The sequence below is a fragment of the Lytechinus pictus genome, chromosome 14 (assembly GCF_037042905.1).
Source record: "Lytechinus pictus isolate F3 Inbred chromosome 14, Lp3.0, whole genome shotgun sequence".
Taxonomy (NCBI): domain Eukaryota; kingdom Metazoa; phylum Echinodermata; class Echinoidea; order Temnopleuroida; family Toxopneustidae; genus Lytechinus; species Lytechinus pictus.
The window spans coordinates 9,359,042-9,385,063 of record NC_087258.1 but is presented as its reverse complement, the minus strand read 5'-3'; the positions used below and the strand labels follow the sequence as shown (position 1 = coordinate 9,385,063).

The following is a 26,022-nucleotide window of genomic DNA, read 5'->3' as shown; positions in this document are numbered from 1 at the left end:
GCCCATCAGCAATTTGACCATTTGGTCGGCGGCAAAATGGCCGCCATCTTGAAATCCAAGATGGCCGCCATGATATATTATTGCAATCATTTTCTCGAGTTTTATATGAACTGCGGTATTGAAATTTGGCATATAGGCTTAATTTGGGGTGCTGATTTCAAATATTGCCGGCCCCAAGTGATTTGACCATCGGGTCGGCCGCCATTTTGAAATCCAAGATGGCCGCCATTTTGAAATCATTAATGTCATTTTCATGAGTTTTACATGACGTGTGACACTGAAATTTGGTATGTTGGGGTATATTTAGGCACTGATTTCAAATATTGCCGGCCCCCAGCAATTTGACCACTTGGTCAGTGGCTAAATGGCCGCCATTTTGAAATCCAAGATGGCCGCCATGAAAAATCATTAAATGTCATTTTCTTGAGTTTTACATGATATGTGACACTGAAATTTGGCATATAGGCTTAATTCGGGGTGCTGATTTCATATATTGCCGGCCTCAAGCGATTTGAACATCGGGTCAGCCGCCATTTGAAATCCAAGATGGCCGCCATGAAAAATCATTGAACTCATTTTCTTGAATTTTACATATGTACCCCTGAAATTTGTAGTATATCGGTATCTAGGTGAGTTCATTTAAAACATTGCTGGCTCCAAGCAATCTGACAATTGGTCGGCGGAAAAATGGCCCACATCTTGAATTCGAAGCTGGCTGCCTTAGAAATATTGCAATTATTTCGTTGAGTTTTATATGATCTGCGGTATTGCACTTTGACATATAGAAGTAGTGTGGGGAGCTTATTTCAAATATTGCTGGCCCTCAGCGATCTGATCTCCTGAGTCAGGGTTATACGGGCCAAAGATATTCATTCGAGCCAATTAACCCATTTAATTCTCAATTTTTAATTTTGATATTGCTGATTGACAAAAATGAATGAATATGATTGATAATCAAACACTGATTCTAGGGAGGGTAACTTTACTGAACTTCCTTTTTTCAAATTGGGAAGAAATATCGCCACTTTGGAACTATTTTTATACTGGCGGAAGAAGTATTGCCATTTTACTGTCTCAAGTGATGAATTTGATCCTGTCAGGTGTAGTCTTCATAAATGCCGATTTATTTTTAAAATGAGCTGGTCGAGGTACCCTTTTCTGGTCAGATATGGAATGTCAGACATATATCCTATCCACTGGACAGGTAGTAAACATTCAATTCTCGAATTTCATCCTTATTTTTTTAGAGCGTCTCTTTAACACACGAGTCTATGGGAAATAGTTTAGGCCCGTGATACCTCAGCTGCAAAATGGCAGCCATCTTGAAATCCAAGATGGCTGCCATAAAAAAAAATCATAAAAAAAAATAAAGTATCATAATTATAACGTAGGTATTATTTTGAAATCTTGGGGTATTGAAATTTCCCCCCCAGTAATCTGTCCAATATATATACTGCAAAATGGCCACCATCTTGAAATCTAGAGAGGATCGACTGTCATGAAAATTCATTAAAATAATTTTCTTGAGTTTTAAATAAGTTGAGGCACTGCATTTTAAACATACAGGCAGGTTTTGGCCTGCTGGTTTTAGAATATTGCTGCCCCAGTGATTGATCCACCGGGTCAGCTGAAAATGACCGCAACTTTGACATCTAAGATGGCTACTACGAAATATCTTTCAAATTTTTTTCCTGAATTCTACATAACCTGCGACACTGTAAATTGGTATTATGAAGCAAAAACTTGTATTGTATGTTAATTTCAAATATGGATAGATAATGAACATATAACACATAACACACTTTATCTGCCATTTTAAATTCCAATATGACCCATCATGACACAAAGGACATGATTACCTAGCTTAGTTCTAAATATTGATCATTGTGGGGGAAAATAAGTACAATATGATAGCACGAATCAAAATTTATGTATGGTATAACTGATGGTAATCCATTTATTATTGCCATCAATCATTTATATGCTAGGCGGTTGACAGTGAATCTTACAGATCTCCAGGAATTACTTTGAAACGATTCAATTGATAACCATTGTGTGTTCGACAATCTGACAATGGGAGCATGTTCGCCTCACAATCGGGAGATCAAGCTCCGACAGCATAAGACCAAAAGATGTTAAAAGAGGGGAGTTGCTTCTACCCTGTTTGGCGGTCAACGAATTAAAGGGGAAGTTCACCCTGACAAAAAGTTTATTGAAACAATAACATAATAAATAATGAAAACAATATTGAAGGTTTGAGGAAATTCCATCAAATATTTAAAAAGCTATTGGAATTTCATTTAGTGTATTTGTGACGTCAGATGCAAGCAGTTCCCCCATGTTTCTTATAGTACAAAACTCAATGAAATGTAGCCTCCTAAAAAAAATGAAAATGTTTTTTATTGAACCCTCAGTATATCAACAAACAAATGATTTCACACCCGCTCCAGAAAGAAAAAAATTACCCATGATGAACCATTTATGCATTTTGTATCACACAACATAATGGGGCAGCTGCTCGTACAGTATATGACGTCACAAATCAAAAACTTAAAATTCTGATATCTTAGATGGATTTACCAATATCTTTTTTGTATCATATTTTCTTGTGTTTTTACAACAAACTTTTCTCCGAGGTGAACTTCCCTTTTTAAGGGATAGAGCAACGTCCGACGTGGCGCTGCTAAGTTGCTGCCGGGCTCACGATCTACAGGGTATGGGCAAAATAAATTTTCGGAGCATTTCTGTTACTGAATTCTATTTTGAACAATAAAATATGTATTATTATCATTCATCATTAATATTAATTCATCATCATCATCATCATACCACTATATAACCATCAGTACTTCAAGTCTGGAGCAGTTTTATCTTCATGTCGATTTGTAATATCACAATTAGTGGAGCAATATTCTGAAACAAGCAGGCCAAAAACCTGCCTGTATGTCTAAAATGCAGTGCCTCAAATTATTTAAAACCAAGAAAATGATTTCAATGAATTTTCATGACAGTCGATCCTCTCTAGATTTCAAGATGGTGGCCATTTTGCAGCATATCTATTGGACAGATTACTGGGGGCAATTTCAATATCCCTAGATGCCAAATGTTGAAATAATACATTACGTGATACTAGATAAAGTGATTTTTTTTTAATGATCTTTTTTAATGGCAGCCATCTTGGATTTCAAGATGGCTGACATTTTGCTTCTGACTCAGGGGATCAGATCGCTGAGGGCCAGCAATATTTGAAATAAGCACCCCGCACTCCGTCGATATATGTCAAAGTGCAATACTGTAGATCATATAAAACTCAAAGAAATAATTTACAGCCTCTCAACAGAAAATGATTGTTCCGGATGGTTATTATTCAACCAAAGCCACTTCAAATGTGGAACTGCAGAAGAAGCTAGCTGGTTTTTGTATTCATGGTGCTTCATACTTACGTAACATCTATATCAGCAATTAAGGGTGCCAAAGTTGCAACGGACAAAGATGTGGTTGTGTTGGATTTGTTTTCAGTGCCAATACAACGGGTTTTACTCACCATTATAATGTTGTACATCATTCAAACTTGGTAACCATATTTGAATTCAAAATAGCATATATTTAATATGTTTTTTTTCATTGATCAAGGATGCAAAGATCAAGTTTTTCTCCAAATTCAAAGTGTTAAAGGCAATACGTAAGACTTGAGCAAATAATCTTTCATGGCGGCCATCTTGTATTTCAAAATGGCAACCAAACAGGGGTCTGACAATAATCAGTGCCTAAATATATGCCTATATGACAACTTTCAGGGCCAGAGTTCATGTAAAACTCAAGACAATTATCATTGCTTTTAATTCATGGCGGTCATTTTGCCGAAACTGGGTGGTTACATTGCTGGTGGCCGGCAAAAATCAGTGCCACGTACTTCTGTATGCCAAAGTTTGGTGTCATATATAATGTAAAATCCAAGAAAATTATTTTGATATGGTTTTTCATGGCAGCCATCTTGCCGCTGAACTGATGGTCAGAGCACTTGTGGCTGGCAATATTTGAAATCAGCACCCAAAAATAGGTACTCTATTTGCCAAAGTTCAGAGCACATGTAAAATTCAAGAAAATGATTTTTAGTGATTTTCATGGCGGCCATCTTAGATTTCAAGATGGCGGCAGACCTGGTGGTAAGACTATTTGAAATAAGTGCCCTAAACTACACCTACACTGTATATGCTAAACTTCAATACCATAGCTCATACAAAACTCGAGAAAATTATTGCAACGATATTTCATGGTGGCCATCTTGGATTTTAAGATGGCGGCCGTTTTGCCGCTGACCTGGAGGTCAAATTGCTGGGGGGCCGGCAATATTTGAAATCAGTACCTCAAAATACCCCTATATGCCAAATTTCAGTGTCACATATCATGTAAAACTCAAGAAAATGACATTTAATGATTTTCATGGTGGCCATCTTGGATTTCAAAATGGCGGCCATTTAGACGCCGACCAAATGGTCAAATTGCTGGGGGCCGGCAATATTTGAAATCAGTGCCTAAAAATACCCCTGTATGCCAAATTTCAGTGTCACACGTCATGTAAAACTCGAGAAAATGACATTAATGAATTTCTCATGGCGGCCATCTTGGATTTCAAAATGGCGGCCGACCCGATGGTCATATCACTTGGGGCCGGCAATATTTAAAATCAGCACCCCGAATTAAGCCTATATGCCAAATTTCAGTGTCACATATCATGTAAAACTCAAGAAAATGACATTTAGTGATTTTTCATGGCGGCCATCTTGGATTTCAAAATGGCGGCCATTTAGCCACCGACCAAATGGTCTAATTGCTGGGGGGCGGCAATATTTGAAATCAGTGCCTATAAATACCTCAACATACCGAATTTCAGTGTCACACGTCATGTAAAACTCAAGAAAGTGACATTAATAATTTCTCAGGGCGGCCATCTTGGATTTCAAAATGGCGGCCGACCCGATGGTCAAATCGCTTGGGGCCGGCAATATTTGAAATCAGCACCCCAAATTAAGCCTATATGCCAAATTTCAATACCGCAGTTCATATAAAACTCGAGAAAATGATTGCAATAATATATCATGGCGGCCATCTTGGATTTCAAGATGGCGGCCATTTTGCCGCCAACCAAATGGTCAAATTGCTGGGGGCCGGCAATATTTGAAATCAGTGCCTCAAAATACCCCTATATGCCAAATTTCAGTGTCACATGTCATGTAAAACTCAAGAAATTTACATTTAATGATTTATCATGGCGGCCATCTTGGATTTCAAAATGGCGGCCGACCCGATGGTCAAATCGCTTGGGGCCGGCAATTTTTGAAATCAGCGCCCAAAAATACCCCTGTATGCCAAATTTCACACTTTCTGCCAGATTCGAGCATCTTTTTCACATATCTACTGGACTATAATGTTTTATGCTACAACTTAGTAAAGGAAAGCTATTTGTCAACAAAATTATAAAATAAAGTTGTTGACTAAATACTTCTGAAATGACGTCATTTTAAAAGGTCACCTGATATCTAAAACCCTTGCTTTTCGAATCACATGACTTGAAGCCGGTATTGCTTTTCGGGTATATGGTGAAGCCAGTATTCCAGCTCTTTGTGTTCAAAAGGTTAAATGCAGAAATGATGCCCTAGTAATTACCTGCTCTTGTGAGAGAAAAAAAATAAACATGAGGTTACAGTTTCACTGCCCAAGGTTTCCCTTCATCGCGTGCCGTGGGTAAATGCACTTTCACTCAAATCCTGGGCTGGGCTAAACATCCTACCTACCCTCCCATGCTTAGACAAAGCCTCAGTTAAAACAACCAGGCCCCATAACAAATCTAAATTAATTGATTATGAGGCTGGTTTATATTATCGATTGTATTGATTATTGCATATATGATCAATCATAGAAATTAGCCCCTATGATCAGTTGCTAACATGTACCTTACTGATGGAATGTTAACATTTTATCATCACTTTATACATGTATGTATGAAATATGTATGAATTTCCTCACATTTTGTTTATTTTCAGACGGGTACTCTAACAGAAGATGGTTTAGATATGTTGGGTGTACAAGAGACGTCCAATGGAGGGTAAGAATTATTTTCTTGCCATCTTTTTAATCTTACAGGCTTAATACTGCATTAAAGCTAACTACCTGTACTTGCAGCACACAAGTTACTACATGAGAAAGTCTTTATATTCTAGGCTAATTGGCTCCATAACATGGTAGATATGGATCTGGGGACTGTTTCATGAAGACTTGTTATCATAACAACACATACACGATTTCTATAACAAATTTCCTCTCAGTCAATCAGGTTAAAGGATTTTAGTAGCTTATAACTGTTATTGTAAATCTGTTATTACTAGTTTTATGAAACGGGCCCCCTGGTTTATTTACATAGAACTGAATCTGTGAAATCATGAAAACTAAGTTGAAAAATGACCAATTGAAGGTCACCGACGCAGATAGGCATGTGTGGGACAGTGTAAAAGACTTGACATCTGACTGGAATGACTTGCTTGATTTGTAGATTTTATCGCCAATTACACACTTTTCTACCTGAATCATATGGCAATATTTTAAATTTTAATTCATGCATATGGATATACATGTAATTTGTAAGCTCTGTATTTCAGGCCTCCGTTGAGGTAACAGGTTGGCAGTGGGACTCACCATTATTTTCCTTATTCCCAGGTTCTCTCCCATGGCGACGGATGTGAAGTCCCTTCCCGTTGGCCCCTTTGTATCTACCATGGCAACGTGTCACTCGTTGACTTACATCAATGAGGAGATTGCCGGAGATCCTCTGGACGCCAAGATGTTTGAAGCTACAGGATGGGTAAGTCAGTTTTAGGGGTTTTGCAAGAAACTTATCTGCGATTGATTGCAAGGCTTACTATCAATTTCCAGAGGCCCTCTTGATGCCAAGATGTTTGAAGCTATGGATAAGTCAGATTGTGGGCTGATGCAAGAAGAAATTATCTGTAAATTATTCCAAATTTCAAATTGATAGCAATGCTGTTGATTGATATGGGATCTAAAACTGGTTCTGTAAGAGACTTCTAATGATTATTGCAGAATTTCATTTTCTTTTTATCGTACATTTCTCAGGGTTGTACAAAGTAAAGCTAGCAGAATTGAATAGTACATGTATATTTGAACAGTCATGTTAACTTTTTCAAGCCAAATAAACCTTACTCTATTGACTGTAAAGTAATAGATCTGAAAGTGAAGAATGCAGATATGCTGCGTTTGGTTTAATTTTAAGGAAATCACATTTGTACAAAGACAGGCTGATATTGATGCATCAATTTCTCAATTTTTTCATTTTTTTTTCTTATTGTTGAAGTCGATGCAAGAAGTTGGTGCTATGAGGGTATGTGGGTTCTTCCGATTTCTTTCATGCTTTTCATCTATCAGATCTTCACTTCATTTCAGCCGGCTGATCAATATTAATCTATGCTTAACATCTACAGTGTCTGATCATAAAAATATGTTTATTTGGTAAGACAGATCAATTCCCACCCCTCAATAAAAAATAAATATAAGTAGGAAAATGATTATTTTTATAAATATGATAAATATACAAGCAAACAAGGGAGAAGGTGAAAACCTGTATAAATTGAAAAAAAAAAATTGCAACTCTTTGTAAGACGGGCCCCAGATAATGTTGCTTACATTTTACTAAACAGCCTCAGATTTTAGTAAGCATTATCAATATATGCAGACTACGCCCAGATAAGGAGCTACTACAGAGTGTGTTGGAAAAAGGGAAGGAAATATTCAAGGTCATTTTTATAGTGTTTGATCAATGAAGTGGTTTAGCATGACAATCTCAATTTTGTAGGTTTGTGTTAGTTCATATGATATATACCCACTATTTGAATAAAGTATGAAAGATTAACGTCGAGATGAATCAAATTTCTATCGGTTTATTGAAGTTGGAAAATGGTTCAGTGTACATTTCAACGTCATTCCATGGCCCTGACACAAAGATTTGATTCAATTACAAATTTCAAACCTTGCTTCTGATTGGTTGAAAGTGTCTCTTTTCAACATTTTGCCTGTGCTACAATGATTTTCATTGGCATTTTGCATTTTGTAATTGATGGCAGAATTTTGTGTTTAACAGGCCCAGGTGTATACCTTTATTATTTTTCACCAATTGTTTAAAACCTGGATCATCAGAGTACAATATACATGTACCCCGAAGCCCCATTGCATACAAGCTACTATGATGGTAACCTTTTCATTCAGTTGTAATTTGCCTGAAATCCTTGATTATGATTGGCTGTTGAGAATTGTTACCATGGTAGTTACCATGGATGGCAACTTTTATGCTACAGGGCTTAGTGGGTGTTTCATAAAGCTGTTCGTAAGTTTAGAGTGGCTTTAAGACCGACTGGTGATCCTTTCTTCTGGTAAATGATATTGACCATTATAAAATGTTCATTGGTGATTATTTAGCGTGCAAGAAAGACTCACCAGTCGTTTTTTAACTTACAAACGGCTTTATAAAACGGCTCCCTGGTACTACCACCCCACTCACTGAACTACATGTACCTCACATCCTCTTGTGTAATGTGTATCTGTATGGTATACATACAGTCTGTGACATACAAATTCTCTGATCAGATCTAAGAAAAGACCGAAGGGGCAAGCCATTATGGATTCATGAACAATAATTAAATTGACTCTCCAGTCCCTTGTCTGATTAGCACATTTTGTTGCCTCTGAATGAAGGTTCATATATCATTATGATATTTATTGTTGATGAGAGAACATTTACAAAGTGTTTGAGGGGCAAGCCATCGTTAACAATTGCTCGCCCGCCCATGTTTTGTCTAATCAGCAAAATGTGGGCGCCTGTGTGAATGAAGATTTTCTTATGTTGATGAGAGAACATTCAACATATTTAGAGGGGTAAGCCAGTGCACATACTGTGTTAACTTTGGCTTGCCCCTCCAATCCTTTGATATGAATATTTCAGCACCACTGTAGGAGGATTCATCTACATGTATCATTGTCTCGTGTTGATGAGAGAAAGTTTGGAAGATTGGAGGGACATGTCAATATATATTTAGTAAAAAAGGCATGCCCCTAATGCTTTGTCATATGTGGACAATCTTGAGGCAACAGTATTAAGATTCAGTGAGCGTTGATGCGAGGACATTCATATATGTTTATTACTAATCTAGCAATCATTCTTGTACTATTAACATGACTATTAAAGTTACCTTAACAAGTTCACAATCTCTCTGTCATACAGAGAATGATTATTATGCCAGCACCTCATTCATGATGAGCACCATGCTTATTCCACACTACAGCTTCCTTAACCTATACCATGCCGTGGATGTTGAATACTGCCAAATTTCTTGAGTGATCTGATGGACATTTTCCTAAACTTCAAATCCCACTCAAATATTTGAATTATGAGTATTTTCACTAGGCTCAGATTAAGACCCAAGTATTTGAATTAACATTTTGCTCCGACTTCAAATGACTTGAAAACCCAGTGGCCCGTATTCTGATAGCAGGCTTAACTTAAACTCGGGTTTAAAGTTGTGGTTTAAGTATGGGAAGCCAAAGGTATCAAAATTTTTATTAAGTTGTATGTTTCTTATGTTTATTGTGCTCTTTCCTGATTCATCGATGGTGAAGACAATCATTTATCTATACTTCCTAGACAATTGTGAATGATTTGAGAGCCAAATGAGCTGAAGTATGATATCTCTACTGTTAGTGATTTATGTAACAATCGGCTATCCATACTTAAACCACAACTTTAAACCTGCTATCAGAACACGGGCCTATATCTGTAATGCAATGTTACTCATTCAGGCCCATGGTCTAAAATAGAAAAGATAATCCTCATTGTAATTCAGCTATAGTTTTATGTGATCATTATTTGTTTTATATGGTTCTTCATATTATTATTGATGTATGTCTTTACTTATGTACAGCTTTCTGCTCTTTACTTTCTCGAATCAAGTGAAATGTTATGCAAGATATAGTTCACTTAGTTTCATGATTAAAGTTTTTTTGGGGGTGATTATATTTACATGTAGGCTGTGAAATGATATTGCTTTCTTCCTTAAATGAATACACCACATTTTCCTTTCCTGCTTTATTTAGACCCTTGAGGAGTCCAACCCAGCCGAGACCAGTAACTATGATGCGATGGTCCCAACGATAGTCCGTAGTCCTGGTAAACATGCCGATCTAAAAGCAGGAGGAGATAACAATGCAGAGGTATGCCTAACATATTATCTCCTTGTTAATTGTTGTACTTTCTTAAAGTTTGTTTGCTAGTCAAAACCAACAATCTTTAGATGATTAATAGATTCTCTTTATAGATCTAAAAGACAAGAAATCAGAAGAGTATAAATTCAAGAATATTTGATGAGGAGTGGATCACTGAACAAATAGAATAGTGCTGCTTTTTATTGGATATATGTTTTTATTCGGTTCTGTGGGCAGCATGAATACTTGATAGGGAAGTACTTTCCGTTTTGTCTGGACAAAATTTCTGATTTTTCTTCTATTATTGAACAAAATGGCTGCTATGACATATGATATGGAGTCTTCAAAGAATATAATAATATCCTATAATATGCTGAAGAATAATAAGATTAATTGTCCAGCATATTAAATGTAAACCTGAAATTATGCTTCATCAAGTAACATCCTTGCTAATAGAGACTACTGACATTTGGAGAATGTATTTGTCATTAAGATCAATGAGGGATACTTCATCTTTCTTTTAATGTTTATTTTGCTGACTTCATTCATCTATCTTGAAGGATCTTGGTGAGATCGGTATCATCAAACAGTTCCCATTCTCATCCAGCCTGCAGCGAATGAGTGTTATCACTAGGGCGATGAATGCTAAACATATGTGTGTCTATACCAAAGGAGCTCCAGAGAAAATTGCTTCTCTTTGCTTACCTGACAGCAGTGAGTAGCATTTTAATGTTGATGATGATGATGATGATAATGATGATTATGATGATTATGAAGATGATGGTGTTGGTGGTGTTTATGATGGTGATGATGATGAAAATTAGAATTATGGTGATGGTGATGATGATGATGATGATGATGATGATGATGATGACGATGACGATGATGACAATGATGGTGATGATGATGATGATGATGATGGGGATGATGGTGATGATGATGATGTTGTTGAGAATGAATGTCATCATCAGGGCCATGAATTCCAAACATATAAGTGTTTACACCAAGGGATCTCTGTAAAGAAATTGCTTCTCTGTGCTTGCCCGATAGAATAAAAGCAGTGAGTATCCATATTGCTATTTGTGATAACCATTGGACATCATCAATTTTATTTCTCCACTTCTTGCTTTTGTTCTTATGTGTATTTCAATACTAAAATCTTTATCGTTGAATTTCTTTCTCCTTCAGTCCCTAACAACTTTGAGGACATGTTGAGTTCCTACACTGCGGATGGTCTTAGGGTGATAGCGTTGGCATGGAAACCACTGGATCCCGCGCTGCAGTGGCATAAGGCACAGAAAATACAAAGGTGCTCACCTGTTTGTTGAGAATTCATATATGTTAGTCATGAATACATGTATGACGATAATGCTAATGTTGTTTATGATGCTCTCGGAGCTTGCTATCCATGCCATTAAATTGAACTTAAATCAATTTGATTTCGATCAATCCCAACCCTTTGTGAAACAGGACCTATTATTTTGCCATTCTTGCTATTGATGAAGACCAATAAAAAAAAGTTGTAAGAAAACTGTGGAGTCTATAAATGAAAGCAAACTGAAATAAGAGACCATTTCATTGCTGCAATTGCCCCAACAAGCCAAAATTGAAAACCCTTGTGCGTGATCATTAATCCTATTCTAAAGAAATTTTTTTATATCAATCACATTTCAAACTGAATAAATTGCAACTCTTTGAAAAAAACATGGTCAGATATAGTGAAATCGTATTTTTTGTGTGTGTTGCTTTGGCAGAGATGCAGTTGAAAGTGATCTTCACTTCCTTGGTCTAATGATTTTACAAAACAAACTGAAACCAGAGACCACCCCAGCGCTTCAAGAGCTACACCAAGCCAAGATTAGGACCATTATGATTACAGGTATGTTACAAACAAATTTATTGATAAGCAAGTTTTCCTAGTCAAACTTTGCAAGATATTCCACTCCATTGATAACAAGTGTGTTTATTCTTTTAAAACAGTACAAATGAAACTAAAAAGATATTTCAGAATTTTACCCTTGCTGACTCTTCTACTTGTTCACATCCTTGACAATATTAGTGTGACAAAACATTGTGGTGAATAAATCTAACATCAAAATCATGCTGATGGGCTATTCCACATGAGAAAAATTGTCAGTTCACCTCAAATTCTGTTACAGGTGACAACATCCTCACTGCGATCAATGTTGCTCGCAAGTGCGAAATCATCCAGCCCGGAAAAAGAGTTGTGCATGTCGAGGCTGTGCCGCCGCTAAACGGCGACAAACTGGATGTCCAGTATCAGACTGTGGAGTTTCATAAGGAGACGGAGGAATTGAATACCAAAGAACCAGTTGTAAGTTGCATATGTAGATTTCTAGATCTGTGTTTAATGGGGTTGTTTGTGTCTATGATTTGTAATGACTGATTTTCATGGGGGTAACATGGTTAAACGATTAATTTCTTACAGAAGTTTTCCAAGGACATAAATATTTAAAAAAATCAGAAGTTTGCGAAATTGATTGCGTGTGCATGTACATGCTTCGCGCATTGAGTTCTTTATGCGTTGGTATGGCCCCATATACTGTTTATTGTGTCATGGAGTACATTTCTTTTGTAAATTGCCAATTCGTCTACTGCCAACTCATCCACTCAACACATGGTCTACCTTCATTTTGTCTAATGCCATTCCATCCATCAACATTTCGTCTAACCACCATTTGGTCCAATCATCACTTTGCCTAATCACCATTTCGTCTCATAACCAGTTGGTCTAATATTCGTTTTATTTTCATTCATTTTGCCCAATTAACATTTTTAATTAGACCAAATGGTATATGGACTAAATGGCTAATGGACCAACTGGTTATCAGACGAAATGGTGAGTGGACCAAATGGCAATTAGAACATGTGGATATTGGACGAACTGATGGTAGAACAAATGATAGTAGACGAGTTGGCAATTGGACAAATTGGCATCGGACCAAATGAAAATAAACCATTTTCCTTTGCCCCAAGGTTATGCTTTTGGTGAGTGGAGCAAATGGCAATTAGACCATGTGGATATTGATTGAAAATAAAACGAATATTAGACCAAATGGTTATGAGACAAAATGGTCATAGACAAAATGGTGATTAGACACCAGACATCGATGATATGTACAAGTAAATTTTATTTTTGATGGAGATGACCTTCCAATCATTCATCTACTTTGCTTGAACCATTTCAGGGAACCAATGAAATAGCAATTGACATGATGAACCAGAACGGGACGACCTTTGCCATGGACGGCAAGACGTTTGGACTGATCAGAGAAATGGAACCAGAACTTATGGATAGGGTGAGAGAATTAGAGAAATTCAGATTTAGGTGTTTTTTTTTAATTTCTCATAACAATATTTACAAAATTATAAAAGCACAAATAATATAGCTTCCATAAATAATGAGAATAATGATATTAAAGAAAATGACATCATCCACTCATTATTTCTTTTGTATTTTATTATATGAAATATTTTAATTTTGTCCTCATTGAAACAACGATTAATTCCTCTGTGAACATGTGAAATTAGCATTGTATAATACTGTATGGTTCAGTCAAGTTGGTCCTTATTGTCAAATCTGTAAAAAATGAAATATTTTATAATTCAAACAATAAAAAACAAAAGAAATAGTGAGTGAAGGACATCATCGACTTTCTCATTTGCATGTCACTGTTTTGTGAAAAATAAGCGAAACTTTAAAATGTCATAACGTTCTTATTTTACATCCGATTTTGATGAAATTTTCAGCTGTATGCTAGTTTGATTTTTCTCTATTCATTCAGATGAACTTTTTTTGGGGGGTTGGACTTGATCTTTAATATAATTTGTATTCAAATGTGAACAATTAACTTGTGCAAGGTCTAAGAAGTACATGAGAAAACAGGAACTGATGATTAGTAGTAGTAGTAGTAGTAGCAGCAGCAGTAAAAAAAACATATATAAAGTAAAAAAACAGTGGATTGTCCTCATCCAGCTTGACTGGCAAAGGATACCAAAGGGCCCCAGGTATATGCTGATTTTAATGCTGTGATCAAGATGAGAAACACAATTTCCAGGCAAAAAAAAAAGTTAACAGCAAGAATAAAGTGAAATCATTTAGCCTAATTTAAAAAAAATGTATTTAGGCAAATTCCAATAAACAAAACCGTGCATGAAACTTTAAAGTAAAATATATTGATCAAACCTGATTGCAGCATTTAGCATGAGTTTGCCAAGCTTATCTGCATTCTGTAGTCAATGAATTCTAATTAAGACTTCCATTTCTTTCAGATTTTTTACCGCTTATAATTGCTTTAATATTTGTGCATGTCACTAAAAGAACTTAAAATTTGATGTTAAGAATACTGAAGACACAGAATTGCATTTTACATGGAAAACTGTGGACTTTAACTTGATATGAATACTTCTTCCAGCTTGCTGTCCACGCTCAAGTCTTCGCTCGCATGTCACCTGACCAAAAGATGCAACTCATAGAAATCCTACAGAAGCTGGAGTACCACGTCGGTATGTGCGGGGACGGGGCCAACGACTGCGGCGCCCTCAAGCTGGCACACGCAGGGATTGCGCTGTCCGAGGCAGAGGCATCCGTTGCCGCTCCATTCACGTCAAAGGTTCACGATATCTCCTGCATACCTGCCGTCATGAAGTGAGTTCAAGCTTGGAATTTACTTTTCATAGTTGAGAAAAAAAGAACAAGAAGAAGCTTATAATTTATAAAGCATTCGTAAATTGTAAAACTGATATGAACTAATTTTCTGAGTGGGCAATTAAATAAAATTCATATATCATCATAGTCATCATGTTGTGTTATTGTTGAGAGACTGGCATCTTTTAAGTGATATCCTATAAGCATAATGCAGTTCAATTGATATTTTTGGAAATGGAATAGAATTAAACCTAAGAATGAAAATGTCTCCCATTTATTTTTGTATGTAAGGGAGAGGGTCGAGCATTGCTCACTAGTTCTTCAAAATTTTAAAGTTCATGGCCCTTGGTCAGAATTGAACCCAGGAACTTGTGATCTACATGTATAGTCTGTAGACTTATCCACTAGACCAAGACACCTTGAAAGCCAAGATTTGCCTTTTCTTCCAGATGGTCAAATTGGAGCTTATTTGGAAGAGTCGTAAACTTTTATATTCATTTTTTGGTTGTTGCAGGAGTGTTTCATTTAATTTTACTGTAAGATTATCACCCTTTTGAATTTTGTAATTAGTTGTTTAAACCGCATTTTATTGCATTTTTTTACTATCATTATAGATAATGTGATTACTTTTATCTTCACACTTGTTATTTGTAATGTATTAATGTATCATGGTGACTCCTTATTATAAGCACTGCTTCTCCGTAGTCTCCGAGCCATCTATTTGTTATGTTTTTCTGTTACTTTGTTCATCTTTTATCTTGTACTGTTTTATCCTTTTGATGGTTGAATTAATAAATTGAATTGAACTGAATTCATTGTGCCATACAAATGATGTAAGTCATCACCAAAATGTACTAAACTACAAAATTATCTTGTTTATTTTTGTCTGTAACAGAGAGGGTCGAGCAGCCCTTACCACATCCTTCGGAATGTTCAAGTTCATGGCCCTTTACAGCATGATCCAGTTCACCACGGCGACCATCCTCCTCTGGGGGTCGGGCTACATCGGCGACCTCCAGTTCCTCTACATCGACATCATCCTCTCCACAGTGGTCATCCTCCTGATGGGGCGGAACCAGGCGTACCCCGTCCTGTCCAAGGTCCCGCCCCCTCCCCAGCTCATGACGGTTACCATCATCTTCTCGATGGTCTCGAACGTGATCGTCCAGATCATCCTGCAGGCCGTGTTATATGTGATCGTTCAGAAAGAGCCTTGGTGAGTAAAATGATGATGTTGATAATGATGGTGGTGGTGGTGGTGGTGGTGGTGGTGATGGTGATGGTGAGGAGGAGGATGGTGATGTGATGATGATGGTGATGATGATATTACCATCTTCTCATTGGACTCCAACGTGATCATTAAGATCATCCTGCAGGCCATTTTATATATGATTGTTCAGCAAGAGCCTTGGTGAGTAAATTGATGATCATCATCATGATGACGATGGTGTTCATTGAAAATGAAATTAAAAAGTCATTAATATTGCACTTCCCAGTCAATAGGCTGAATTGTAGACAGATTTACAGAAGACACTCATGATCTGTAGAACTAGTTCATTTTCTGTTCATTATTTCTTATAATTCTCTAGGTACACGGCTCCTGTGTATGACGATGACGGGGTCTATATCCTCAGCTTTGAGAACACTGTGATATTTATGTTATCTTGCTTTCTATACATCAACTCGGCCGTAGCATTCTCACCAGGGGCACCGTACCGCAAAGAGCTTTACACCAATTGTAAGTGAATGTGCTTTAATCCTTTTAAACCCATGCACTACAGGGCCCATTGCATAAAAGTTACTATTATGGTAACTTTGCCATCCAATGGTAACTACCATGGTAACGATGCTCATCAGCCAATTAAAATCAAGGACTCATTGAAAGTTATTATTGGATGGCGAAGTTACCATAATAGTAACTTTTATGCAACAGGGGCCCAGGTTACTTTGCTCCAGTTGAATCTTGTGGGATCAATTAAATCTGTTTGATTCAGGAGAAATTCATCCCAGAAGATGTAAATAACACGTTTTGCAGACCTGCCAACCAGTATGTTTTAGCCGTAATTAGTACGTTTTTGCAACCAAAATACGGCAGTACGTTTTTTCTTTGAAAAATTTTTTTTTTGTAAAAAATAATTTTTTTATTTATTTTTCTTTCTTTTTTTACTAAATCATAATTTATTGAGAAAAATAATATCTATATGTCTCTATTTCATAAAACGTACACAAATATGGTTATTAGATCAATGTAATTTCAGGTAACTTGTTTTTTTTTTTCAATAATTTTGTTAAAACCAGTGTGAAGATATACACATGTTTTAATGTTTTTTCATCTGCAAGAGCAGTGCGCATTTTAGCTTGCATGCAACTTGAGCGCCGCAATGAGCGAGTGCGCCAAGCATTTTATTATGAAATACACTTTTTTTTATAAAAATACAGTTTTTCATTCCCAGAGGTTGGCAGGTCTGCATATTTATCTCACACGGTAAAAATACTGATTTTTTTGTCAAAATACTGATTTTGGGGGATAAGAATACTGAAAATGCAAAATACAACTTGGCAGCTCTGGTTTTGCATAATCTGGCATAAAAAATTAACTTTGACTTGGGTGAACATTCAAATATGGAAGGTGTTGATTTGTGCAAGTGTATCTGTATTTCATGAAATTTGTGCTAGATTTATGATACTTGAAAATTTGGTTTGTGAAATCAGGACATTCGACTGGCTGATTGTGAATATGTTACAGAATTTTAATGTTGTCAATAATTATCATTCATCTGATATTATTCGGCACTTCAGAAACTAACAATAAATAATGTAGCATACAGTCATAAAAAAATAATAAATAGAACTACTATGTAGACGTTTGCACACCCAATCAATCTTGCCAGCTAGCCTTGTTTAGGAACAGGTCAATTACATGGATATGGCTCATTGTTTTAGTAGATTATAGATTTAATTTTTAATATAGCTCTAAGACAAATTGTAATGGTAAGGAAGTAAGGAGCTGTCATGCCTGAACATTATAGCCAGCGTTTTCTTCATCCAATTTCTTGATAACAAGAATCGCCTTTCGTTAACAACACAAAATAATGATCAAACTGATGTAAATTCTTCTCATTCATCTAGCTGTATAAATCATGAAGGAATTAGATTTTTTTTTTAAATGGAAACGACAACTCAATGATAAACAAATAATCCTTTTAAGGACTACATTACATGGTGTTTACCGCAAAAACTGACATTATTCTCTCCACCATGAAAACCTTTAAAGATCACCTGACAACTCACTGTTGTAACATTTCGCCAATTACCCATTGGCTTCGTTGGGCGAATGACGATGAAGGGGAGGCCTTTGTAATATTTGAGATTGTGCATATTCTTTGTATAGAATTTGAATTCTCAATATTTTGTGTTGTAAACAAAATGCAATTCTTGACATCACAAAAGGGATGCTTTATAACAGGAAATGCACCTAAGGAGAATAAGACTGGCCACATGTATTAAATGTATGTCGCCGAACGCTGGGTAAATCCTGGGTACCGTAACACATAAGTTAGCAATTAATCATACGCTTGATTTTCATGATCAATTGTACATTTTAGTTAATGCTATCAATCATTCAAACAATGTTCGACGATGATTGCTAAGCTTTGTGTAATGGGCAGTGTATGACAGCCCCATAAGCACTCTGACCCTATTATGGGGAGAGAGTAAGTAAATTTTGCTGTAAGAATAGATGAATAGATGTAAAAAATGGTTTCCTCTTGATTCATGTCAGGGCCGTACTGTGCAGCTCTTTTGATTCTCTATGGGATGAACCTCTTCCTTCTTTATGGACCTCCTGAGAAACTAAGAGAGGAATTTGAGGTGAGTAAAAATCATTTTTGGCAGTGTTAACTTCATGGGGGAGGCAAAATTAAGCAAAATTTGTAACATGAAAAGCTCATGCTGCGGTACTTCCTAAGATTAAAACTATCCAGGAACTATTAGGGTTTAGTGATTTTTTTTAGAAAAAAAGAGCCTTTTACCATATGAAAAGGATTCAGGAGACAATTAAAAGAGAGAGAGGCGGGGCAATAGAATGTGAGAGGATGTAACAGAAAACAGGGATGACTGAAAACTTTGAATAAATTTGAACTTACCTGAACCATGGAAACAAGATTTTTTTTTTCCTGCCTATTTTTCATTTAGATCATGGATATTCCGGACTACGGCTTCAAGACCATCATCCTAGCCTTGGGGGTGCTTCACTTTGCATTGGCAGAGATTATCGAGCTCTTCCTCGTTCCTTGGAACGCCCTCATGTCGTTCATGACCTGTCGATGTCTTCGTCGGAAGACCCTGAACACCTTCCAACGCCTGGAGATGGAGGAGGTCAACCAGTTGTCATGACAACCACCATGTTTCAACCACTCGCCGGAGCAGCTCTCAAAATGTTGGTCGGATTTTAAGTTCATCTTGGAAGAGAAGACTTATTGGATGAGAGCATGTGCTCAGTGAAGAGACATAGACTATCTTAAGCACAAATTTTTTAAACATCAAGTATTGTTTTTTTTTTATAGGAAGACTGTTTTCATGTCAAATTGAGGCGATTCAGCTAGCCATGTGTGAAAGGGCTTTCTTCAAGTTCTTTGTATGGACTGCTCAAAGAATATTAACTTGTTTTTGTTGCAATGTTAGACCTTTTGAATTGTGGTTGCTAAGAGATACCAAATAAATTCTTTAAAAAATACCAAATGTCCTCCACGTTTATGTTGCCAATTTGATAATGATAAATTTCATGAAAATGTGAATGTGTGCGTTAATCCCATTTTTGAAAAAAGAGATATATATTTTTTTGTTATACATGGGACCATTTGAAATTAAAATGCAAGTTTTATTAAGTGAATCCACAGTTGAAAACATTAAAAGAAAAACAACATGGTGATACTGAAATACTTCCAATGTTTGATGACATGTGAACATTTTATTGTAAACATGCTGATTTCAGCCTTTTGGCTGTGTAACATGTATTGTTTTTATACGAAATAAACCATGATTGAATTTAATTTTGAATTGAAATGAATTGATTGATAAACTACTTAATCATGATTTATAGGAGCCGTGGTGTAGTGGTTCAGACTCTCGCCTTGTAAACAGAGGGTCGTGTGTTCAAATCCCACCGCGGTCTGGCGTCCTTTGGCAAGGCGTTAATCCACACTTTGCCACTCTCGACCCAGGTGCTAAATGGGTACCCGGTAGGATGTGAAAGTCATTGTAGCTTGTCCGGTACTGTGTGCGCCTCACAGGCGACTGACTGGAATACTCCCCAGGGAGTGGAGGATGTGCACACATTGTGTGCGGGAATGACTGATTGAATCCGATGACCGAGGTAATAATATATCTGTAGAGCGCTTAGACACGTCGTTTCGATGTATTAAGCGCTATATAAAAGCGGATTATTATTATAGAGATGTTCTGTCTTGCACATTTTCACTTTCATATGCCAAGTAATAACAGTCAGTTATTATGACTTGCTTTGTCTGTATAATCACATGTAATCACATTTTTTTTTTTAAATCATGGCTGATGATATTTTAGTAAAAACGCTTTTTTTTTATCAGGCATTTGATGCAGAATAATTCCACTCTTCCTTTGTAATTTTCTGAGTAAAAATTGACATTCACCTTGAAAGTTGATTGATCCTGTAAAAAAAAAATCTTTAAATGGGTACTCATTTGAACTTTGTTGAAATGTTTTCCAAGTTGCTTAAACTTGTGACCAATTTTTAGAAGTGAAATTATTCCTGAGGTATTTGTTAACATATTTGCTATGTTAAACTTGTCACACAAGATTTTTTTTTTCTTCTTTTCAACCCCTCCCCCCCTCTGAATCTTTTACTTGGAAAGATGTTCTCTGAACAAACTGTAACATAATGTATGTATGTGTTTTTATATACTTTCTTTTGTTTTTATACACTTTCTGTTATTTCTTGTTTTTCTACTCAGGTCTACTGTCAAATATTAATCTTGTCTGAAAACTACATTCTTCAAAGCAAATATTGTTGCATATTATCGAGGGATGATGTATAGAGATTTGAAAAAAATTACGAGTGCTAACAGTAACAAATATCTTTTGTGTAAGTTTTTACAAAGGATATTCATTGTAATTTATTTTTTGCATGCCAGAAATGTATTAACATTCTAGAATATGTTTTTACCACATGGGATAAACCCATTCGGTCTACTATCTCTTGGTCTAATTGCCAGTTGGTCTACTGTACACTTGGTCTAATAACCACTTAGTCTAATTCGCATAAGTCTAATGCCTCGTTAGTCTTACTTTCCATTGAGTGGTCTTATTATTTTATTTTCTTCACTTTGCCAAGTAGAATTTGATTCATAAACATTTCACCTAATCATGTAGACTAAAACCCAGTGCACACTATCGGCATGTTTCTACAGAGAATCGTTAAAACAGTTTATCTTTTCCGGAATGGAAAAACCGTATTGCTCAAACCAACCCGTTTCTACAGAGCGAATAATCCGATTAACTCACATTTTGCGTCGCAAATACCGCGCCAACATGGCAATAACCACCTCCCAGAGGTGGTTATGAGAAACAGTATTTTGCGTGATGTGGTTCATCAATAAAGCGCATCGCGTCTGTTTCTACAGGAAAGTTTTCTGGAATTCTGGATACGTACGCGGGTAATACCATTTAACGATTCTCTGTAGAAACACGCCGTATGCGACACAATTGCATTATGACCAGATTGCAATGAAATCACAGTGCAATCGCATCGCAGGATGTGCGTTGGGCTTAAGCGGTGTCAGACCAAATGGATTTAGCACGGCTGGAAATGAGATATGGCATTATGTGCGTTAAGTGGCAAGTAGGCCCAATGGTTGATAGACGGAACTGGTTGTAGATGAAGTAGGATTAAATCATGTGCGATGAGACCAAGTGGAAAGTAGATGAAGTGGGTGTATACCGCTGTTCCTTCTCTTGAAGAGGTTGGATGTCATGGTTTTCCATCTGTCTCTATCCAGTGCTATCTTGCAGCATTCGTTTATCTTCCTGCCTGTCATCTCTTCAATATTTCCAAGTCAGCTTTTTCTTTTATACCATCAGTAATTTACCATATTTATTGCCATTATGCCACAACGACTTAACTGCCTTCTGATTCTTCAAGTGTTAATTATAGTGAAGATCTACCTCTAGTGATTTATACTGCTTTTCAGGCGATGATTTGTTCTTGCAACTACAATCGTTGAATGTTAAACATGTGGTAAGTTCATGGTAATTGTAAAATGACACATTTACATGTGTAATTGATCCCTTTATTTTGAGAAGTCAAGCTGCCAACTCATTTGTTCCTACTTATTTTCCTATTTTCTTCTTTTATAATGGTATAATAATTGGCGATAGAAAACAGGCTTGAGAACTTGTAGTATGAAGCACTTTGGCACATACACCTGTATTATTGAAATCTACGTCTGTAAACTCATTGAAAAAGATAATTTTAATCTCAACTTAGTTGTTTTGATTTTGTGCCTTATGAATATACGTTGAAGTATGTTTTATGAACTATCATCTTTTAGAAATTAGCAATATATTGATTTTAGGTTTGTAAAGTTAGACTACTGTAGTGTGTGAAATGTAGGATATTAATTCATGTATCTCTTTTTTTTTTTGCAATTATAATTTAAAATTAATAGCCACTAATTTTGTGTGATGAATGGCAATTGTACTGTATATATTTCAACTCTATGTTGTGTAATAATAATATTCAAGAAACTTTTAGGGAAAAGTGAGGTTGAATGCTATCAAGGGTATGGCAATTTGAATATGAGGTACAACAGAACCACTTATTGAAAGATTTGCCAACAACTCTGAATTCAATGAAATAATGAATTACACCATATTAGTATCATTGTAATAACTCAATCTCTTTTTAAACTAAAAGAAGGAAGCTATGACGATTTGTGCAGCCCAATAAACAGCTAATAGCCTAAAATTGACATTTTTTGTTTTTTATCAGCCCCCTTTCCAATTGGGAATTAACCGCAATTAGTTTTACACAGCTCGCCATGAGTATGCAAATGTTCTTTATCAAAATGAGACCCGAATAATGAATGTGTATATTTGCAATTAACTTGCTTTATTGATATTGTAATGAATTCAAGGTAGACTCACCAATAGACCGTTTGTGGAGATCAATTTGTCTTTTGTTTAGGTGTTTGAGTTTCGCCATTAATTCCTTTTCATTTAGAACTTTAAAGGGATGGTCCGGGCTGAAAATATTTATATATAAATAAATAGAGTAAAATTCACAGATAAAAATGCTGAAAATTTCATCAAAATCGGATAACAAAGTTATTATATTTTAAAGTTTATCAATATTTTGTGAAAACAGTTATATGCACATCATCATGAATATTCATTAGGTGGGCTGATGTCACATCTCCACTTTCCCTTTTCTTATGTTATTACATGAAATCATAATTATTTCATTCTTTTCATACACGTGTAAATGATGTGTCTCCATTATGTTGAAATAAGTTGCGCCAATGAATAACTAATGCACTTAATCAACTGACAATCCAATTGTTTTGGTTCTTCATAGAATTTTTTTTAATAAACCTATTTTCCTATAATAAAATACAAAAGAACAAGTGGGGATATGACATCAGCCCACGTAATGGATATTCATAAAGACATGCCTAGAACTGTTTCACCAGAATGATGCAAATCTTTAGAATTCAGTAACTTTGTTATTTGTAATCCGATTTTGATCAAATTTTCAGCATTTTGCTCTGTGAATTTTACTCTATGTATTGAGATATAAACATTTCCAGCCCGGACCATCCCTGTAAGTCTCACCATTATAATTGGCAAAACTTAAATGCCTAAGCGTAAGGCAATTACATGTAGTCTCCATGAAATAAGATATCAGATCAGTTATTGTCGTATATGAGTATATTTGTGATGGAAATTGTGTTATTCATATATGTTGTATTAAGATCATTTTCTTTCAATTTTTTCATGTATTACCATGATATCTCTAATTACTGCATGTCATCATTTTGAGAGGCTTAATTGGTTGGTATAATGGAGTGGTTTCAATAGCGTTTACTTTCTAACTTCATCATCTTCATGTATATGGTTAGGGCCTTGTCACACAAAACAAGCAACTGATTGCATGATTGATTTTGTGAGGGAATGTACTTAATGATCAGTGCAAATTAATCCTAAAAAATCAGTATCATCATCCTGGGCCCCATAGTACAAAGGTGAGCAATTAATAGCTAAATGAAATGGCCTATCAAGATCATTGTTGTATGCACACAACGAATGTAGAGGGCAGCAACACAACTTACAAAAAAAATCAACTCTACAATCTTCCAAAAAAGTGCTCTGGGAGAAATTGGTCACAAAATCTGAGCGAAGTGGACACTGCCGTGTGTTGCTGCCCTCTACGTTCATTTTATGCGCATATTTGACTAGGAACCAATCAGAATTGTTCTTTCAAATTAGTGATTAATCGCTAACCTTTGTGTTACAGGGCTCAGGTCTGTCTTTGACTGTGTCGAGTTAGTTCTAACATGTAAGTACTTACATGGAACGTACCCTGCACCATTGCTTAACTCTTTTACGCTGAATTAATTTTTGGGGAATTATAATGACAATTGTTTCCATGTTATTTTCTTTGAATCAAGATTTTGAACCATTGATACTGATGATTATTATATAGATGTTGTCCAAGAACTTTTTCCATTTATTAGCTTCTCTAATATGAAGTTAGAGGAGTAAACTAATTATTACGATTGTCGAATTTAATTGTACGAATGTGCAAAATTGCAACATCAGCGTGCAAAGGTTTGAAAACAAACTTTATTTCTTGAAATTATGATTTCACATAGCCTTTTTTTAAATTAAGACACAATGTTTGAATAATATGTACATAAATTAATTCACTTGTATTCCTTTTTTGTACTTTGTTTCCATTAAAACAACTATTTAAAAATTATTTTCAATAATAATTTCAAGAGAGTATATTGCCAATTTTTAATTAAATTATGAAACAAATCGGTATTATCAATCCAGCATCAGCCTTCTAAGAATCAGATCAATGCTAATTCAGCCTGGAGTCTTTGACAGGTGCAAAATCAATTTGTATTGTAATTAATTTCTATGCATGTTGTCTCTGGCTAACATAGGATGATCATGTTGGGCCGTTTGATTGTGTCACCCATTCTTTTTTTAACTGAAGGAAATTTAGTCCACTTACTAAAAATATTCTCCCCCTTGAGGAAATACAACATCCTCAGCAATTATTTACTTATATTGCCCCTTAAGATAAACTATTATAAAACATATTTTATTAACTATTCTCAAGCATATTTTTATATTAATAAACTGCATATCCCATTTACTTCCAACTGTATTGATATAATTATGTACATGTATGTTTATGTAAAAAAAAAAGATGTAATATGCCCAATGTCATTGGCATCCTGTTTTGAAGAGGTTTGCTATACTGAATAGATTCAAGTCAAACTCAAAATGGGATTGATCTGAAATTGTAGAAATTGAGACCAATTTACATTTTAGTATGATTTGAACCCATTGAAACTCCTAATAAGACAGGATCTTGAAAGGCCAGTGGATCAAAATCGTGTCTTCATATTTTTGTAAGAATACAGGGTATGTCAATAAAAATACACAGAACTTAATCAAGTTGTCGATGGTGTGTCGTTTTTCTAATGCGATTGTGAAACATTTTAATTCAATTTAAGTTGGAACCAATTGACCCTAATAAGACTGGCATTTTGTCACTGTTTTCATCAATCATCCCAAAATAATTTTTTGTGGCTATTTCCAAATTTCATTAACATGGTGATTTGTTGATTTTTATTATTTTTTGGGATAGCTATTAGCTTTGTTGTCCACCTAAATAGAGAAAAAAAAGAAAAAAATGATGACAATGAAAATTTCATCAAAATTGGATGTAAAATAAAGTTCTGAAATAAAATTTCACCTAACAGTTTAACATTCATCCTGGCGAGTATGCAAATGAGGGAAGCGATGAAGTCTTCCAA

The 26,022-nt window shown here is 35.7% G+C and overlaps 1 protein-coding gene across 2 annotated transcripts in view; it reads left to right on the top strand.

Moving 5' to 3' along the window:
* LOC129276677 (polyamine-transporting ATPase 13A3-like) overlaps positions 1-22,643 on the top strand; it is a 60,968-nt gene extending 38,325 nt beyond the window's left edge. For both annotated transcript variants that reach the window (XM_064109762.1, XM_064109763.1), the window contains exons 15-27: positions 6,045-6,106; positions 6,715-6,859; positions 10,159-10,275; positions 10,827-10,980; positions 11,455-11,575; positions 12,021-12,145; positions 12,426-12,601; positions 13,476-13,586; positions 14,703-14,935; positions 15,831-16,151; positions 16,525-16,673; positions 18,717-18,805; positions 19,130-22,643. In XM_064109762.1, the coding sequence (XP_063965832.1) occupies positions 6,045-6,106; positions 6,715-6,859; positions 10,159-10,275; positions 10,827-10,980; positions 11,455-11,575; positions 12,021-12,145; positions 12,426-12,601; positions 13,476-13,586; positions 14,703-14,935; positions 15,831-16,151; positions 16,525-16,673; positions 18,717-18,805; positions 19,130-19,330 (2,004 nt within the window). In that variant the 3' untranslated portion in view covers positions 19,331-22,643. The remainder of the gene's footprint in view (positions 1-6,044; positions 6,107-6,714; positions 6,860-10,158; positions 10,276-10,826; positions 10,981-11,454; positions 11,576-12,020; positions 12,146-12,425; positions 12,602-13,475; positions 13,587-14,702; positions 14,936-15,830; positions 16,152-16,524; positions 16,674-18,716; positions 18,806-19,129) is intronic.
* The last annotated feature ends 3,379 nt before the right edge of the window (positions 22,644-26,022 follow it).